This window comes from Larus michahellis, chromosome 5 (assembly GCF_964199755.1).
Source record: "Larus michahellis chromosome 5, bLarMic1.1, whole genome shotgun sequence".
Taxonomy (NCBI): domain Eukaryota; kingdom Metazoa; phylum Chordata; class Aves; order Charadriiformes; family Laridae; genus Larus; species Larus michahellis.
In genome coordinates this window covers 9,538,334-9,558,482 of record NC_133900.1, presented here as the reverse complement: position 1 = coordinate 9,558,482, position 20,149 = coordinate 9,538,334, and the positions used below count along the sequence as shown (strand labels likewise).

Here is a 20,149-nt window from a genome sequence, read left to right as displayed (position 1 = left end):
CAGACTGTTTAGAAAATACCGAGTTCCCATCTAAAAAAAAAAAAAAAAAAAACGGCTGTTTGTGTTTACCCTAAAGAAAAGAGCTAAAATGTAGCAGAAAGTGTCGATTACCTACTGCTGTGCAGGATTTTATTCAAATACTTTGACTTTTTTTTTTTCAGCCCGACTACATCAGCTGCCTCCCTTCTGAGAATTTATACATTATATATTTAACATTTTCTAGTATCAAACCATGAACACAGTCTTTGTTTTAACATACACTTACATGCTCTATACCCGCTCACATGCGCATATATATACATATGTATGTATACACACACTTCCATATTTTTTTTTGATTAAAAATGTTTGGGAAAAATACTAATTGCGCAGCTTTGATATTCAGAATACACAACTTCCTCCCTATCGCTTTTATGACCTTTTTAGTTCATGTAATTACCGTTAACAGCAGATCATAATTTGTTCTCGTGGCTACAAATTAATGAGACAAATTGCTGTGACATTACAGCCCCAGCAAAACAAGAGCAGACAGCGAGGCAGCCCAGCTTCCATCAGCTGCTTTCGCTAAAAGGCTCCGAGCACAATAAAGGAAATAAAAATACTTCCCTACCTTTGCGGTCCCACCTCCGGCACGACGCAGGCATCTGAACCACAGGCATCACACCCGCAGGCGGTTGTAAAGACCACCGAGCAGGTTTTGCAGTCATTTTAAACACGTATGCAACGTACGTCAGCCCTTTTCCTCCTTCCCCCTACCCAAGTAAATCCGGAGAATGGATTTTGTAAGGGAGTAAACAGATCGACCACCTAACAGTCCATTGAAAGCTTCGCATTCCTAACCTGGGATATACCCGGGGAGCAACATTTTGTTACCTCAGCCTACACGCTTTCAATTAAAAGTTTGAGGGTTTGTTTTTTTTTTTTAAATTATTATTTCACGCCATTGCAAAGTAGGGAAGCCAAAGATTTATAAAAACTACCGGCCACTGACACTCGATGAAGGAAAAAACCCTGTTCTACCCCTAAACACAGCAAAGAGGGTGATGGAGGGTGAACTAGTTCACCCTGAAACGTGTCAATAGGAACCTTTCTACCATTAACGCTTACACCCAGCACAAACCGCGCTTCCAGCGGATTTTGCACTGACTCTTGGAATACAGCCAACGGAACAGTAATCCTCAGGGAGGATGCGCGAAGCGCGCCGATTGACAGAAAGTGCGATGTGCATTTTGAAGTGGCACTTAAAGACGGGAGAGTGAAATTCCCCGCAGTGTACAAACATGCTTAAAGGTAGGCACGAGCTTAAGAGGATGACTTTGTCAGGGTTTCAGGCGCCACCAAAAATTTGGGGCTGTCCAAAGTCATATACTGCGGCCCCATCTTCAACCTCTACCTGTGCCAGAAACAGCGCTGGAACGTGGCTAAGAGAAAAGCAGAGGCGACAAAATTCTGCATTTTCGCTTCATCCAAGAACGTTACTACCTACAATTCCAGCTCTCGCTCCCAGCCGACAGTCAATATACCGGGCAGAAGATGTAGCATTGCCTCCTAGAAGGTTTCATCTAGCTGGAGAGGAGACCAGCTGGAGACGAGAACACCACAAAATAATTGAATTGCAACTTCCGTAAAACACCGGGAATTATCCCTGCTTGATTTACCGACCTTCTCTGTGTGGTGCTACAGGTATATAACAGTTTGTAACGCTGCTGGATCAGCATTACGATACCTTCACAGGATCGGTTGCCAAGGTGGTTCTCTGCTGGTGTTTAAACGTAAAGGAAACACCGAACGCCAAGAAGCTAGTGGTACACAATTCATTTGTAAGAATATTCGGAAAAAGTTCAGTTACCCATTCCTATTCACCTCTTAACACAAAGTCTCACCCAACACTGCCCATTTACGACCATTTTAATAAAATAGGAACACACACACCCCCGACATACAACGGCATACGCATCTTTAAAAGCGGACAGACCTGTGTTTTCATCTCTTCTGGCACAAGAAGGAAACTGCAAAAACCGCACGAGAACAAAGTGCTTTCTCAACATATGTTGATAAACAGAACGTAAGAGATTTGGCTGGCTGATAAGAACTACCCATTCTCTCACTGGAAAAACGTAACGCCCTTTTGACTGCCACGCTTGCAGTGAAAGAAAATAAATAAGGTTTTGGCAAAAAGGCCAAAATAGACGAACAACAAAACGGCAGCCAACCTGTTGCTCTTTGCAGTCTGTGCTTCACGTGTCAGGTTTTACTTGATGTCTGGAAAACGAGCCACGGGAAGGCTTAGGACCATATCAGACACTCCCTCAGGATTTATACTTCGGGCTCTTTTAGATAAAAGCAAAGTCACTTTGGGAGATCTTAGCCTATCTGATGCGGCTTCTTCCTTCTATTTTTATGCCCAGGGAAAAAGGGAAAAACAAGCACCAAGTCAGAAGAGAACAAGGCACACAAGGGCCTTACACAATCTGCTTATTAAACAGTGACCGCCTCCAGCAAGAGATGCTTTCCGCCCCCGTTTTCTTCCCAGCTGCTAAACTGAAAGCTATTTTCAAGCATGGCTAAACAGCGGCTTAAAACAGCTAATACCCCTTTCGCAGCGCGTCGTTCAAGCCCTTGGCCAACACACCCAGCTTCCCCAATCCTTCTGGCGGCAGTCGAGCCTCAAACCTCGTGCTGGACACTCGAATTATCCCCTGCGTCTTACGGCCCATTAGCTTCAATTTCGGATGGAGCGGTCCCTCTTTGGTCCTATTTAGCTCAGCCGCTAATTGCCCCTGCACCTGAAAGCATTCCATGTAAAAAAAAAAAAAAAATCAATCACAAGAGAGAAATACTTTTAACTCTTCATAGAGACTCGGGAATTTCTCCCATTTTGCAGTCACAGAGCCCAAGAAAACAACGGTGACTTCTTCACGCTCATTTTGGTTACAATAAGAATGTTTTTCCTTGCATTTTGCAACACAGGCCAGGCTCATGATGAATTAAATTAATCACGAAGAAAACGAGCCTCTTGCGTACCTACGGAGAAATAGGAGGCAAAAAGCAGTGCGAACTCAGCACACGCCATTTCGTTCTTGTTTTGAAGGAACAATCTAAAGTCAAAGGGCAATTTATTGGTTACGTCCATTCAAACTTTCCTGTCCCTGAAGCTGCCAACACAAGTACCATTTAATGTGACATCCTATGCTGTTGTTTTCAGATGGATCTGTTCCTTAGAAAATTGAAACAGGCAGATAATAATCACAAGTTAAAGTCACGGCGTATCTAGACAGAATATGAAGATAAGCATTTTGTACCACCCTTAAACACAGCACAAAAATAAAGATTAAGCTGCAGCAATGCAACTGGAAGGAAAGGAGGAGGTACAGCTACAACTACGACTTCGTCGAATCACAGAACGTTTCGGGTTGGAAGGCGCTTCCAAAGATCATCCAAGTCCGACCCCCCCCGCCATGGGCAGGGACATCACGTGTTGTGTTTGTGCGTACAAGCGTTTCAGATGCAGACTTCAGAGGATGCAATTTAACTTTCAATGTACGCTAACAAACGAAGAAGAAATCCTCAAGCGCTGCATCCACTTTTTAAGGAGGAAAAAATTATAAATAAAGCTAAGGTGCAGGCGTCAGATCCTTCTGTCAGTTCTAAAGCCGTCATTGTCCGCTGTAAAAGTCTTAATACAAGCACGCATGTCCTCCACTTACAGCCTTTTTCACCGATATGACAAAGAAGTTATCTAGAGGAAAATACCGCCAATAGAGTATGTGACACACTCAAATAGAGAAGTACTCGGAATCAGCTTGGATTAGAGGTCACCTCGGCCTCAAAAGTATTTGGCAAGGAGATCAGTTGTTCACAGCGTGAAAAAACAAGTTTCCTTTCCTCAGACAACAACTTTACCTAATTATCACCATTACTTGATAGAACACCAGTCCCGGTAATCAACCGAGTAGCGTAAAACAAAGATCTTCGCTACTTGTTGAAGTAACGTCGCTTTTGTTACTGAGCACCTATGGGTCAAACTTTCCAAGACGTACAAATAAAACTACGGAGGCGTCCCATTATAGATTACAGTGAACCAACGCATTTCTCCCCCAAGCCAAGTTGGAGAGCACGGCCAATTCTCAACTTCCCAAAACTCGGTGCAGGATTCCAATTCCGTATTCGTTTCAGTCAACTAAATCTTTGCCAACGTTTATAAGCCTAGTTACCAGGGGTAATCAGAGTCAGTTTTAAATTAATTAGGCACTGCGCAGCTCCTTCTCAACTCTTTTAAGTCAGGCAGACGTACATCCGAAAACAAAACTACATCCTCCCTTTGCTCCAGTTCCAAAACTTGACTCCTCTCCCGGGAGTTTAGCATGCAGCATTACCCTCTTAGTTCCACAGAAATGGAATCTAACAGGCATGGGGGTTTTGCCCACAAAATTGGTGCTAAATTGCACACAGTCACCGGTTCTGACTGCTGTTTTACTAATCTAATATTCTTTAGTTTTCTTTGCATTAAACAGAAAAGGAAATTGCCAAGCACCTCAGTACTTCAGTGATTCTTACAAGCACCAAGTCACTCTTCCAAAGTTTACTGGCACGTATATAAACGGTAGACGGTCAAGCTACAGAATCTGCCAATTGTTTCCGAAAACAAAGGGACAAAACGCAGGCGTAACTTCTGTCTTTAGGAACGTGCAAGGAAAGCTGGGGAGAACATGCGCCCTAAACCCAGGAAGCGCCCTTTATCAAAAGCTCGAAGAGTAAAAGACAGGGCAGCGTTTCCCTGCTGCCCAGCACAATGCCGGCCACCTTGCTACCCACCAATGGCACATAAACACGTTTTGTTTTGTGATAAAAAAAATAGATATATTTTATATATATACATGCGCGCAGGTCTGATTGCCGAGTCCCTGCTGTCTTGAAAAAGACGAAGAGAACACCTACCCATCCACCTCTCATTCCAGGCACTACAAAGGCTTAGTTGAGCACCGGGGTTGGGGGGGAATAATCAGTGTAAACACAGTTTATATTTCCACTGGTACCTCTACAATCACACAGGCTAAAAACTTGTGTTTTTAAAAGGCCAGGCAAAATTACCAGACAATAGCGAGAGTCTGAAGTCTTCGAGGATTTTGACCTACTTTGGAGAATCCCTGACCTTAGCATGCATCGCATTTACCTAAACGAACTGTACAATCTCAGCAGAACCCTTTAAAGTCCTTCATCGAGAGCTCAAACTGGTGCATATGGCTCAACAGACAAAAATATAACGTAACTGGAAATAAAAACGGGGGGGGGAAGTGGATCTGTATTTCAAGAACCGATCGGGCAGGCTGCCCGAGATGGTGATGATGCAGCTCACAGAACGACGCCTGGTTTACTGAGATGACCTCTGAAAACTTTCCAAGGCATAATATAAAATTGGATTATCATTCCCATAAAAATTCAAGGGATTTTGCCTTCCTCAGCAGCAGAGGCTCCGCTGGCTTCTGATAGAAAGCACATAGCTACAATAAAGGGATAATAATGCACTGCAGATGATCATTAAGACAGACAGGACACAACATGTTTCCAAGAGGAAGCTTCTAGTTACGTTTCGGAGACCTGATAACATGTCAAACGTAATCAACTAAATTGCCTGAAACAAATCACTCTAATTTCATCTTTTTCTACCACCATATCTGGTTCCCCACAATGTCTCCTGATGTAGCTCATGAGACACAAATCTACACAGCACTAGCTTATATTGATTTTGCATTCACCCAATACAGGAGGTATTCCGTGAGCATTGCATCAGACCTAATATTTTTTGCTTGGTGTATAAAATTAGCGCCCGAGTAATTAACGCTGATTTTTGCATAGATTTTATCAGTTCCAAATAACCGCTTAAGGAAAATCCCAGGAACACGTTAAGTTGTACTCCACTGTATTTTCCACGCAGCTGTGTCTCCGCTATACTCCGAGTCCTAAGCTCACACCCCGGACTAAGGGGGAACCGCTCCCTCAAGCGGGATGCGTTTCAGCCTACTGAAAGGATGGACTTTGAAGACGGAACCTTACCTCTTTTCACAAAGCCTGAAACCAGCTTTAAGCACCGGCGTATCATTCACCCAATTCAGGCCGCCACATCCAGCGGCCACCCGCCAGGGAAGGTAAACGTCAAGAATAAGCGGATGATGTGCAGGGGCACCGCAGGATCCAGCCATCCTTCCCCAGTTACCCGAAGTTTTGCCTCCGATTCACAACCGGAGGTTTCCTTAGTGTTCAACTGCTCAAATTGGGAAAAAAAAATAAATAAATGAAGTTCAGAAGCAGCCACAATTAGCAGCATTTTGATTAAAGGCTACCCAAGTAGTTTCTCTTTTAAAAGACTCAAACCATGTTGTGGCATTCCCTGGGGGCTCGGATCTTTTTGTTCCCACAAAGGTATTCGATCGCCGATAATAAGTAGAACTCTGCCGTCGCTACCTTCCACACACGGATACGTCCGTGCTTCCGTTCAGAAGGACCTCAGCGCTAGTAAGAACTACGGCAAGCTTCGGGAGAGGAAAAAAAGGTTGGTTTGTTGGCTTGCTTAGCCGCGACACATTTATACCCCCATCTTTCAAAATATTTCTTGTTTAAAATGTAGATCAGAGTAATAAAGTACAACCAAAGTTTTAGTTGGACAAGTTTGGTTTTGGTTTTTTTTTTAAGCTGAAATATTACCGAACTCCAGTTCAATAAATCGGCTCCAGGTGAGGCTTTGTTTCTCCGTGACATTTCTGTGTCAGCAAAATCCCAGCGGAGAGAGGAAAAATCAGGAGGAACAGCAGAAAAAGATGATAAAATGGTTACACGCAGCCGATAGTGGAAAGTCTATAAAAGGCAAAACCAGTCATAATTTTTCAACCGAGAATCTTGTCAGAATACTTAAATTTTGTGTCCAATATAGCTTTGGGGTTTTAACTCAAAAAAATAGGGAAGGAGAACAGCCCAGAACCCAGTAGTCTCTATAATCTTTTCAGAAGCAGGAAATTCGAGTTAAACCTCAGCTCTGCCTTACCGAGATCAGAAATTGAGTCTGTCTTGCATATCCCAGACACGCTCCCTAATCAAAAGGTCTGTCTTCCTCTTTCCACTCTTCTGGCAAAGACGTTGATGTAACTTTCATTCTAATGGAAATAATTAGGAAACGCTGACATTTTTCTAAGACAGAATTCTTTTTCTTTAACCAGTCCTTCTGAAGATTCTTCCAAATAACTCTGCGTTACCATCCCTAATAGGTATTAGCTGGAATTACTCTATTGTAACCATTGCTCTCCCATCAGCCTACGCTCTTCTGATGGATTTCACAGACTACCGCGTTTGACAGCAAACACTCTACAAAATTATAATCCATTACCACCAGCAATTTAAAAAAAAAAATAATAATCAGTAGGACAACTACTGAGAACAAAATATAGCAGGGCGTGCCTTGAAGTTCACGCGCGGGTGTCGTTTGCAGAAGCTGAAGAATTTTGTTAGCAGCGTATTTACAAATACCACTTCCCAACGCGCGGTAAGCCCTTGCAGACCTACACAACCATCTGGCTGGCCAGAGATCAGACACCCGTTTAAGCTTTCTCAAAGTGCCATCTCTCTGAAATCAGATGTGACACATCGATCGGCTTTATGACCAGCATCTAAAACAGCCTTGCCAGTGACCAACGGCAAAATTAGCCTGACCTCAGACAGAGCCTGTGGGGCAGAAAAAGATTTCAAGCGCATATTTACGTATTCAATTCATCCTATTATTATTCCTACTACATTTGTAGCATACAGTAAATAAAATCATTTTAGCTAGCTAGCTAAAAATAGGTACTTTTGTCCTCTCTGCAATGACACAGCGAGGTCCTCCTGTCAGCCTAGATGTCATTTGATAGTGAAGAAGGATTAAACCCCCGCACAGGGACGGCAGAATTGAAGGGTAGTCCCTGCCCACAGCTGCTTCTGAACGGCGCACCGCGTGTTGCCTTGAAATAAGCGGCGAGCCGCTAGCGAGGCACCGCAAACACTTCACCTCCGCACTCAACAGCGTCACTGCAAACCAGAGAGGTAGAAGGACGACCAAATGCCAACCTGTGTTAGACTGGCACAAGATAAAAAGTTAGGAGAATAGTATCCGGTTTCCCCATTAGATGCTGATATCGCTTAAGGGTAGCACAAACAAGCTTGACGATTTTCACTTCTTTCAACCATTCAGTGAACAAAAGAAGGTTTAATCAATTACTTTTTTTTTTTTAAAAAAAGAGGCAAATATTCATTAAATATGAATACTCAAATGAATTATTCGTGCATTCCTCTTCAATCTGAAGTGAAATACCTTTTGCAACATGCTGGCCATTTAAACGTCAATTCTTCATGTCCCCTTCAGTTACTTACCTAAAAGAAAGAAAGAAAAAAAAAAAGGAACAATTCATTAGTTTTCCACGTTCTCAAATCTATTGTGAATACATACCTTGCTCTCCACTGCTCCCCAGTAAGTTTTCAGTAGTTATAGATTAGGTAAGACTATTCGGGTAATCGGTTTTGGTTATATTATTAGTTTAGGTGACACGTTTTCACTTCTGCTTTGGCTAAGTGTTCAGTAGTTGAATTTAAGAATTTTTTTTCTTAGTATAGCTTTTTTCCTCCCCAGTAAGAGATTTCTAAGTAAAATCCACTTGATGCCCTCAATATAATTTGTTTTCCACATTCTGTGTATTCACTCTGGAAAAAAGTCATTATTGCAGTTGCAGTAATAGAGATATAAAACATTCAGCAAAAGTAGCCCAACGCGGTCTTCAGTACAGAAATTCATGCAGCCGTTTGCGCACCTTCTCAACAGCTACCGGTGAGAAAACACCTTTGGAGCAGCCGGAGCACGGGACAGCAAACCATGAGACTTTAGGTGACAGGCTAGTTCTATGAACTCGGGCACAGCTTTCCCACCCATCTCCATACGATGCGTGTTTTAATCACTTTCTTTTCAGTTCCGTCATTCATCTCTCATGGCTTTAGAGAATAAACAGTGGCGTGTAACAGTTGATACCACCACCTGTCCGAGGAACTACTTACTCATGAGAAAAGAAGAAAGCAGCTTGCTGTCAAAAACATTTGCCTTTTCACTCCTTCGCTACTCAATAATTTCATCCTCTTCCCTAGCCCTCCCTTTTCCTCCAAAACCATCAGAACCACTTCTGAAGTTGATGCTCTTTTCTTGCTTTTACCACGCTTCATTTTAGGAAAAAAAAAAAAAAAAAAAAAAAAAAAACCAACCCACACTTGTATTCAAGGCTTTTCCCATCCCAACTTCAAATTCTTCAAGATAACCGTGTCAAGATCCACAAACAGCCAAACTTTGTAATTCTGAAGTGATTAAGTTGAAGTTATCACAAGGGATTTGAGTTGTGCTCCATATTTGTCCAAATGGCAAAATAAATAAGCCCATTCCGCAACCCTGTTGTTCTCTACGCCGTATAGAAACAGTTTTGGTTACTTACAATGTTAACTACTGTCCTAAAGCACTTTTAGAAACGGCTGCAAATTAAAGCACGACTTCTGCGACAGGACAGCCGGGTTCTGAAGAACAACTGGCAATACTAGCGAGCAATACATAACGACGACAGAGACAGGCGGCCAAGCAGCAGTCCCACCGGGCTCCTGCCTCCAACGAGTCACAACGGCGAGCTGGTTTGCAGACTCGTAAACCTGGGTTAGGTACGAGGGGACTTGAATTTCTTTATTTTAGGGTTTTGTTTGCTTCCTCGTTTTTGGAGGATCGTGTCTGTCAGCCTTTTTGCTTTAGGGAGAAGAACTAAAAACGTATCTGAAAATCAAAACGTGAAACAGTCACGTAAGCATATAATCCTGGGAGGAAGAGCTGCAACGGTTTTATCAATTGTTAGGTGAAATCCCGGCAAAGCAATGAGTACTGGGACTACTAAATTCAAGTTTCATCTGGAAGACACTGGAGCAACAGTGCCTATAAGCCCCCAAAACCAGTAACAGAACTACACCCTCCCATGGGCAGCAGCGAGAGAAGCATACGCACGACAAGCTCACAGTTCTCTTCCACAGAAACACGGTTTTCCATGTCATTACACACTGCATGCGTTTTCAACAAGGTCTCTCCAAACCAGCCCTGAAAGGGAGACAGGCCTGAGTTCAGAGCCTCATAGAGATCCCTGTAACTCCCCCCTTCTCACCCGGGAGCTCTTTTCCAGAGGATGGGCAGAGCCTCCAGCGCAGCCTGGGACCAGTCTACAGGTGGAAGCATCTTTGCTCAAATCTAGGCAACAGCATCTGTTCTTCTCCAGAACCCACGCAGGGAGACCAGCCAACAGCTGCAGGTGTCAACATCTGCAAGCCTCAGATGAATCTCAACTCCCATTAACACATCACAGAATCCTAGAACCGTTCGGGTTGGAAGGGACCTTAAGGATCATCCAGTTCCAACTGCCCTGGGCAGGGACACCTCCCGCCAGCCCAGGTTGCTCCAAGCCCCGTCCGACCTGGCCTTGAACCCCTCCAGGGACGGGGCAGCCACAGCTTCTCTGGGCAACCTGGGCCAGGGGCTCACCACCCTCATGGCAAAGAATTTCTTCCTAATATCCAATCTAAATCTCCCCTCTTTCAGTTTGAAACCGCTAGCCCTTCTCCTATCATTACACTCCCTGCTCCAGAGTCCCTCCCCAGCTCTCCTGTAAGCCCCCTTTCGGTACTGGAAGGGGCTCTAAGGTCTCCCCAGAGCCTTCTCATCATCCATCCCTCTTCTATGATTGAGCTGCATTTATTGCTACTTCTTTTCTACGCTCAAACTGATGATAATTTCAAAAGTTTACAATACCGCCTATAAAAGGTATAATTGTCTTACATGATCCCTAAGCTACCCAAAATATATCCTTACAGGCACTAATTCTGAAAATAAAAGTATTTCATATTGCGTCCATACCACCACTTTTGCCATATGCTGGCTTTTTGGATGTTTTCTTAACCAAGATCGCAAATTGAGAGCGATACAAAACCCAAGTGAAACCCAAACCAGCTAAATAGATTCCATATTTGATCAAAAACCCATCTGAATTCCTTCAAATCATCACCCCATACTTCCCAGCATCATGCTCGCCCAAGCCTTCTGAAAAACATCAGATGGAAGCTTCACTTTTCCACATAATGCGCTCACACTGAACAGAGCGTACAGGCTCAACATGAGTTCTGCCTGTACTCCACTAACTTTATTTTAGACTGAATTTTAAATCACTGCCAAATTCAGACATCCACCGCGTAAGTTCTGCTGCTCCCACCTCCTGCCAGCCTCCTGTGATGCCTCTGAATGAACACTTTTTTTTTTCCACCCCTGACAGAACTCATCATCTTCTTGCAAAGGAGAAAAACTTGCTCCTCTAAGTCCATATGCACACACGCGTTTAGTCTTTTTCAAGAGAAATCTAACTGCCAGCTACAATTCATATTTCTCCAAGGTATAAGCCCTTTTCAGGATTGATAATATTATTGTGTTTAACTACAAGATGTACTTAGCTGGATTTACAATGTACTACTATATGCTTTCATCCTTTAAATGCCAACTCAATATATTATTGCCATCTGACTAGAACTCTCTGGTGAAACGTGCCGGTTTTTAGGTTTGGTTCATTCCCCCCCCCCGCACCTTCCTCTTTAAGAGGAAGCATAATTCACAAGGTTAGCAAGAAAACAAATTTATCCTCTTTATCCCAGGCACTCTCATCATTAGTTTTCCTACACTTGTTTGCAACCATGCCCCACACACCCATTCCACAAGTAATTTTGAGTGATAAGAACTTTAGTGACTTTTTTGGTTTTTTTTTTGCAGTGCCGCATTTGCAGTTTAAGAAGTTGGGAGGTCCCCGTACAAAAAGTACCTTTTAAACTTCAAGTACCGCAGCTAAAGCTCATTTCTGCGGAAAAATATCTTTGTCCTTTGCCATTTGGCAAGTGTTACGCTGATTCAGTTGCCTGGGGCTTCTACCAGAAGAGCTGAAATCAAGACAAGCGCCCCTTGTTGCGCACTGAGAGTAATCATCAAGCGTGCACATACTTCAGCTGTCCTTTGCCCAGTCTAGCTGCAGATCACAAGCATTCCACTCAAATGAGGTGTACATTTCTCTTTTATCAGTGAAAAGTAGTTACGCGGGGAAACAGTGATCAGACAGGCTCCAAACGAGGTGACTCATACACCGATAATGAATCCCATACCATTTCTTTCATGCAACGTCCTTCCTTCTGCACCTTTGCAACCCAAGACATCTAAGACCGGGCTGATTCAGGGATTTTTTTAGAGCAAATACAGGACGTACGCCGTTAGACTTCATTTGGCATCTCAACCCCTTCCTTCAGACAACACCAAGCAACCTTCGAGCTGAAGGACACTTGTTAGAGGGCAGGTGTTGCTGCCTGCTCCTAGATTCTTCCGTCTCAGCTATTACCGGGCTCCACCACTGTCACTGCTTCTAGTTGACAGCAATAGCTGAAGAGCTTCACCTGCAAAAGTAATGAAATAAAATACAGACAGGGTTTCAACTTCTAGTCGTTCAAGAAAGCAGTTAAGCCCGTGCTCGACCACCACAGCTCTGAAAACTTGTTGTACGCGTTGCCTTGCGGAAGACGTACGCGTTACCTCTCAGCAACTCAGCTGGTGTCAAAGCATGCAGTAGAGCTCCACAAACACGTTTCAAAGGTACTTAAAAAGTCTTCAGAAGAGTACCTTCCCTTCCCCCTACCCTCAAAAACAATCCTTTGGCCCTGGGTAGCATTCTGTATCCAGACCAGCCAAGTACAGCTTTCATACTTAGATGAGGCTGTAGGCTCAAGGTTGGGGGGACTGCATCGAAGATCCCGCTCTGCGCGAGGTAAGACAAGCATTTGAGCTTTATGATGCCAACACACCCTGCGAGAATCCTTCCTGATCACCGACCTCCACGTTATTCTGGACAGGCATCTCGGTTTCTTCTGCGGAGCTGCTCCGCTTTGTAGAGCTAAATATTTATTGGGTTGGGGAAAGGGGATGCATAACGCGTGCCGTAAAGCACTGAAGTAATCAGAGTAACCGACAAGCCATTAAAACCTACATTACTGTTTCCTTAGACATCTGAAGCGAATCTAGCAGTGCTGGTAAAAGATGTTAAAACGCCTAGTCTGCAAGTCAGGCTCACCATTTGTATGAAGAGCCGACCGTGTCTTCTCACGCTCCCTCTTTCTCAATACCGTACCAGCACGTTACAAACAGGACTGCCAGAAGCATTACAGCACACGATAGGCATGGCTTCCTTCTAATATTCATTTTTAAGACAAATACGGGTAGCTACTATAGAGAAAGAAAGAATGACCACATTAGGAGCAGGTGTCATAATACCGCCTTTATCTATGAGACCCTAAGCCACAGCTTCCTCCAATTTTAGGGGAGGATAAAGATGCAATAGTTACCATGAATCACAGAGGAAATCAGTCAGGTTTCGGAGCTTCTTGTGAAATGCGATTAGTGCTAATGGATGAAGCTGTCTCTTGCCTGTCTAACGATTAGAAGCTAGCCTCCAAAAAACTCTGACCGGAATTGTATTAACCAGCCATTACAGACATAAACATAGCTAGGAGACTGAAATCGTGTTTTTCCTACTACTGCTGAGGACTTGAAATGAAAATAGTTTAATCCAAACCCGCACACCGCCCCGCGCTCTGTGAAACACTGGCAGATCTCCTTCCTTCAGGATCTGCGTCCACCAAATTAGATCAACAAGAAGCTGCCTTACCTTCAAAATACTCGGTTCCAGGAGTCAGTGGCGCCTGGTAAAGTACCACTGTCTTCCAGTGATTAATGCTCTGGCTCATCCCGCGACCACCAAATACCTGCGTTCTTTGGTTTCCGTGCCAGACTCTTGCATCTGCTTAGAGCACTTTATGCAAGAAGCAAAACACCATGGTTTGGTTTTTTAAATTGGAATGCGATTGGAAAAAAAACACATTCTTCCAACCTAGTAACTTTTATCCTCCACTGTAACATACATTGTGTTTAAAGTCTTATTTTGAACAAATCTTTTAAGAAATTCAGTGTTATTTTCCGCTCCCTCTTTTCTGCAACGATTTACCTGTCTTCCCTTACTTTTGTTCCCTGGTAGTACTGCTTTCATCGTACATTTTTAGACAGCTGCACGGGTTGACAGGAAAGGCGAGGAGCAAGAAAGAAACTGCAGGCCTCTCCACTCATGACAGCAACACCAACAGCTCCGCATTAGTAAGTCGTACGGATCCTGCAAAATCACTAAGATGACATCAAGCAAAACTTGGAGCCACTACAGAAATAACCAACTCGCTCAGTTCATCTTACTTTTAACTCCAGTGAGGTGGCCTTCGACTCGCTCCAAGGAGCCGTTAACACAGAGCGAGCCGCAAGCCAGAACAACAGACTACCGGATAACAGAGTAATCTTAAATTATATACAGCATTCTGATACTGAATGGATGGTCCTTCGTGGACTTCTTGGGGGTCAGAGACTTTTCTTACGGGTATCAGGTACGTAGGAGTAAGGGTGCATTAGCTGTCGCAACCTTTGCTTTGTATTTTCCAAACGAAAACATATCCCGTGGGATTTAACGTAGCATTGCTCAGTTCTTCACTCACCCATTGTGGTTCCAATCAACAGCTGGTTACCATTGCTAACACATCAAGCGAGATATTAAACCCTACAACATAATAAACGTAGAATACAAATCTTAATTTGTATCCTTGAGACCATTATACGCTGCCTGAAATGTTAAGAGCACCGCGTTAAATGTTAGAAGTGATGCACTGAAATAAAATTTGCCCATTTTCCTGCTTAAGCGCTGTCAAACCAACTGCCCCCGCATTCTGCTCTTCAAGAGCTCTACAGCCAGCTTCTTTTCTTCTGTAGCAAAGGGTTCCAGCACCCCGGCAGGGCACCGAGGCACCGGGGTCACCGAGAAGGAGAACAAACGCTGCCTTTGTGCCTGTCCCTTGGAAGGCAGCGAGAGCCGGGCTGGCAGACACAATACTATTACACAATATGCCCAGTATTCAAAGCACCGATAGCATGAACTCCTTCACTTCGACACAGGCTTTCAAGGTCCAAAGCTCTTCTCAACATTTCCAGTTAAAAAAAAAAAAAAATCCTCCAAAAAAACGCCCTTTTGTCTAACTGGAGCTTTACCATTACAGAGCCCAGTTCTGCAAACAGTTTGAAGCCATCGGTACCATTTATAAGACTAGCAACCGTGTCAAAATAGTAGTTTACTCTCTCTTCCTCCTAACCCCTAAGCATCACCAAAGATATTTTAATAGGTTTTGAATAGTTTAAATCCACTGTGTACTAAGCATTACATTAAGTTTTGTACCAACAGTAAGTTAACAGCCTTGCAAATTCCAATTAAGTCTTGAGGGTGGGGTGGCAACCCAATATATATATATTTTTTATATATATATATATATACACACACACTATATACATAAAGCTATAATGCAGTATTTTATATTGGGTTTCGTTTACCTTGATTACATCAATGTCCTTAAACGCACTAAAGCGCAAAAGTCTGGTACCTGGACCCAAGGTACCTGCTGAAGTAGATGAGGCGTTAGTTGCAGAGTGATCTATTTGGCCCTTTAGGGAAAGGGAGACAGAGTATTTCTGCTCCGCCAACACAGAAGCAGAACAAGCGAGAGAGAAGAGCTCACGACATCTTTCCTTCCAAAGCAGCTCTCCGAATCCTCCTGCCATACCATCTTTTTGCAAGCGATATACGAAAAACTCGTTTGAAATTTCTGCTCGCATAGAACAGTAGTTAATTAATTCCAACTTGGCTTAATGAAATCCATACATTGAGCAAAAGAGATTTCGCGGGAAAAGCTGGAAACCATTTACTTAGTGCTATACTGATGTCAACCATTACGAGACGCCCGCTTTGATGCAAGCAATAGCAGTACGGTTGCATGATGCAGTTCCACGTCGGCTTAACCTTTCGTTAGTGAAGGGACAGTACCACTGACTTTGCTCAGGCTAGCTGACAGTCACACGCTTGCTACCAGGTCCCTCTGAAACACCTCACCTCCGGAGTTCTCTTTTGGAAGAGGACAAAACATTCTGAATCGCTTCTTATTCTTCCTGCCCCAGGTGAATTATTTTCGCAGGCCTCAAGAAGATCCTTGGGCAAGACATCCTCTTATCACCCCCGCTCAACAGCATCTTTCAAAGGGGTTTTTTTTGTTTGTTTGGATTTGGGGGGTTTTACTAATGCAATAGAGAAGACTTGCCATAGTTGATCCTATGTCTGCAAGCATTGCACCAGAAGCTTTACTTAAGGACCAGCACAACATCAGACACAATAGAGACCATCTCTGCTCCAGAAGATTAGAATCCAGGACGAATTCTAAACTGGAACAGGACAGTGACAGCAAAGTACAAGGAAACGAGGAGGCACTGATCAACGTCACAACAACAACAGGGCTGAACACACAACGCCATAAAATATACCGGCTGTGAAGCACGCTCTGCAGAAACCATGGTAAAACACCACCAGAAGAACACTGGCCAAAAAAGAAATAGCTTTGAACATACCAGCATGCAAGGCAGGCAGAAGGCAAACACTTTTAAGCTTCTGTTTGAAGGGCAATGAACATTCTAAGTTCATATTATGATCCGATCAGAAAGAGCAGTCAACAGCTAGTAAACAAAGGATGTTGTTTTGAAGCAGGGAGGGAAGAAGCTCTGGAGAACTCCAAAAGCAATAGCTGTTATATTCCACATTGGCAAAAAAAAAAAAAAAAAGAGCCAGCAGACATTAAAACAAAAGAGCAGAGTTAGTTTCATGTTAACACTTTACTTTCATACTACACCAAAAGGTCAGTTTTGGCAAAGACAACCACTGCATTCACCACCACGATAAAAGCTTGACAAGAGCTGGGAGGATGACTAGGAAAGGCACATGCCAAAAACGCCCTGCAAGAGAAATCCAGAGCGTTCAGGTTCTACTCATGGAACTGGGTTAAATCCATTGAAGTCCAGACTGACAGTAGAAGAGGCGTACCTACAGAGACACACACACACACACAACGCAACACGTGCTTAAGTGAGTTATTACAGGAAAAAGAAAAATAACGAAGAGCGGAGGCATTAAACAGAAAAGGGAAAAGTAGCGAAAGCTCTGCCGTAGTCATGTCAATATGACAATCCAAGTACAGACAAGGTGCCTAGAAGCATCTAAGATGTATTTCAATCTGGACCAGAGACCCAGTGTTGTAAATACTTCAATGTCTTCTACACCTTTGGGTCTCCACATTATGCGATACTCCATTTCGAAACATGACCAGGTAAAACTGGCAGTGATTCCTCAGACCACTAGATATTTTTCCTTTGAAATATTAAAGCCCCAAACGTGCCATTTTCTCTCCAACAATGACATTCCAGGGAGAGAGATCTCATTCATTGCTACATCAAAGCTAATAAGCACTGGAACACAAAGCCAAACGAGGATCTCCACAAAGCTGCCCAGTCACGGAAGACGGAGCAGTACCAACGCGCAGCAGGGGAAAAACCACACCTGCCTCCCCCTCCGGCTTCACTCCTGATCCCACACGCTGACTTTCATCCCCGACCGAGCAGCAGCTCCTGGCATAAGGCCGAGCAGCCACCTCAGAAAACAAATCCCACACAGAAAGGATTCTCTGAAATTCCTTCTGGATCTTCAAGAACAAGTGCAACGGTATTTTTTCCTTGCCTACAATATATCACGCAGAATTTGGCCTGTACTATTGAACAAGGGAGAAAGGAGAGAGAAAAATCAATCAATCTGACATTCCTCATGTCTCCAAGTAGGGTCAGAGACTAGAGATACTCATTAGTGGCCAGTAATCAGATAACTGTCCACCATAAACATATACCGTTGCTTTCACTGACAGCAGGGAGATTAACCTTGGGAGCATTTGAAAAAAAATAAAAAAAAAGAAAAAAATACTCTTGGCAGGAATGACTGCTAATTCACTTCTAAATTATTGATAAATTAGTTTATAGCGGTAATGTATTTTGACACTTTTTCTGACACGCCTCACTAGCTTTCTTGCTCTGCAACCCAAGAAGATTTTCTTACTCGATCTCAGGACAGGTGTCCTCTGATGACCGTGCTCATGGCATCACAAGGGACTCTTGAGCCCCAGGGTGACAGCGGGGCTCACCGTGACATTCACTGGGTGCCAAGCAGCCTCGGGCTTCAGTATACGGTTTAGGAAACTAAGCTGAAGGACGCGCAGTCGGGGCGCCCCCCTACTCGCGAGATGAAATTATCTCAGCAGTCGTTTTGTTTGGCTTCCTTCCTATTTTTTATGCTATGTGCTCAAGCGGCTTCAGCTAGCAGCCTTCTATTCAATTAAAATTAAGATGCTGATCTAATTTTTCCAAAAAGGAAGCAGAATATAAATATAAGGGGGGGGGGGAAATAATCTTCCTTTCTGAGTCTTGCTCGACTTGCAAATTCCTGCCTGCTCTACAACAAGAGATTACTGAAGAGCAGGGAGGGATGACACCTTAAAGGAAGCAAAGGGGGCAATGGCCGAAGTTGCTGTTTTATTTCAGTTATATGATTTCCCCCAAAGCTGGTAGCTCTAGCCGTTCCTGAACGGCTGTCGTATAAAATAAACTGAATGGAAGGTCACAAAGCTCTCTAGCTGAGGAGGAAAGGAATGCCAGTCAATCTTTACGTCCTTACTATATCAAGGACCAAACGGGGCTTTTGGTGCTCTTTAGCCGACAGGCAGAGAGGTATTTCACTCCTCTCACTAGTTACTGAGCCATTGGCATATTATAAAAATATAGCCACAAGGATGGCTTCACACAACACAGTTTGAGCATTAAGCCACTTACGACCTTCAGGTCAACATTTCCTTGTTCGGTACGGAAGGCCTAGCGAAGGGAAGCTTCCTTACGCTCTGGGGAGGTCCAAAGGGCAGGGGCCTTAGGGCAGAAACAGAGATTACAATATTTTTTTCCACCATTACAGTTACTTTTCTTTCAAGACATTTTATTATTTTAGTTATGTAAGTTAAAAAAACCCAAGGGATTCCCAAATAATCTTGGATTTCTTTCAGTAATGAGAAGAGGGGGGGAAAAAAACAGGGTTAAAAATTTCAGATTAAAACCTGCAGCAGTTCTTTCACTGTGTAGTCCCCCTAGAGCAGAAAAAGGATGAAATCTTTTCCTAAGAAAGGTGAAAAGGAGGAATGGGGGCAAAAGGGAAGGAATGAGTGAACGGCAGTAACAAACCTCCTTTCTTTATTTAAAAAAAATAAAATAAAAGACAGTTCAGAAAGAAACTGTGTTCCACTTCTGTTCTAAGAGATGGTTCCATCTGCTTGAGCAAAGGCCACGGGTTTTCCAGAGTCTCACTGGACAGAGCGATTAGCACAGCAACACACACGCAGATGATTTCAGGGCTTAAATTTGGACCTAAATTGGCCAAATTCAGCGATTGCCACAATTCAAGGATGGCTCTGCTCCCACCCCAACCTCTTCCAGATAACGAAATCTCTGAAAACCAGTGGAACACATACACGGGGAATTTCTTCCTGTGTGCCTTGGTTTTAAAACAGAAACTTCTGTTGGAAATTGACCTGTTTGGACTTTGCTCGCATTTCATAAAAAAAAAAATTAATTGAACAGATGACCTCTGAGAAGAATACCCCTATAAGGAAATATCAGCATGCACCGTACCATGCACGGGGCTTTCTGCACGATGGACAAAGTGCCCAACGACCTCCTATAGTCTGGGTTTAGGCATAAATTTGGCATCAGCATTGAGGCTGGCCTATAATATTCCAGATCAAAGAGTTCGAAACAAGCTCTAATTCAAAAGCTACCTATTCTTATGCAAGTCATTTAAGAAAAGCAAATGGCTAGTATTTGGCTCTTCTTTTAATCTATGCAGAGAAAACGAAAGACTGGAGCGGAGCAACACGCACAGAGAAATATAACCCAGGAATATCCTGATTTGTCCCATTTCCTGTCACAAACAAACTTTCTTTACCGCTTTTCTTCAGCGAGGAGGGTGGGGGAGAATAAGAACACAGAGAACCTGAAAAGATTGGGTCCAGAGTTCTGGAACAATAAGAAATATTCCCA

At 43.4% G+C, this 20,149-nt stretch overlaps 1 protein-coding gene across 5 annotated transcripts in view; it reads right to left on the bottom strand.

The window, feature by feature from the left end:
• Positions 1-20,149, bottom strand: part of ANK2 (ankyrin 2) — a 334,684-nt gene that overhangs the window by 298,008 nt on the left and 16,527 nt on the right. For all 5 annotated transcript variants that reach the window (XM_074588630.1, XM_074588633.1, XM_074588636.1 and 2 more), the window contains exon 2: positions 8,339-8,397. In XM_074588630.1, the coding sequence (XP_074444731.1) occupies positions 8,339-8,359 (21 nt within the window). In that variant the 5' untranslated portion in view covers positions 8,360-8,397. The remainder of the gene's footprint in view (positions 1-8,338; positions 8,398-20,149) is intronic.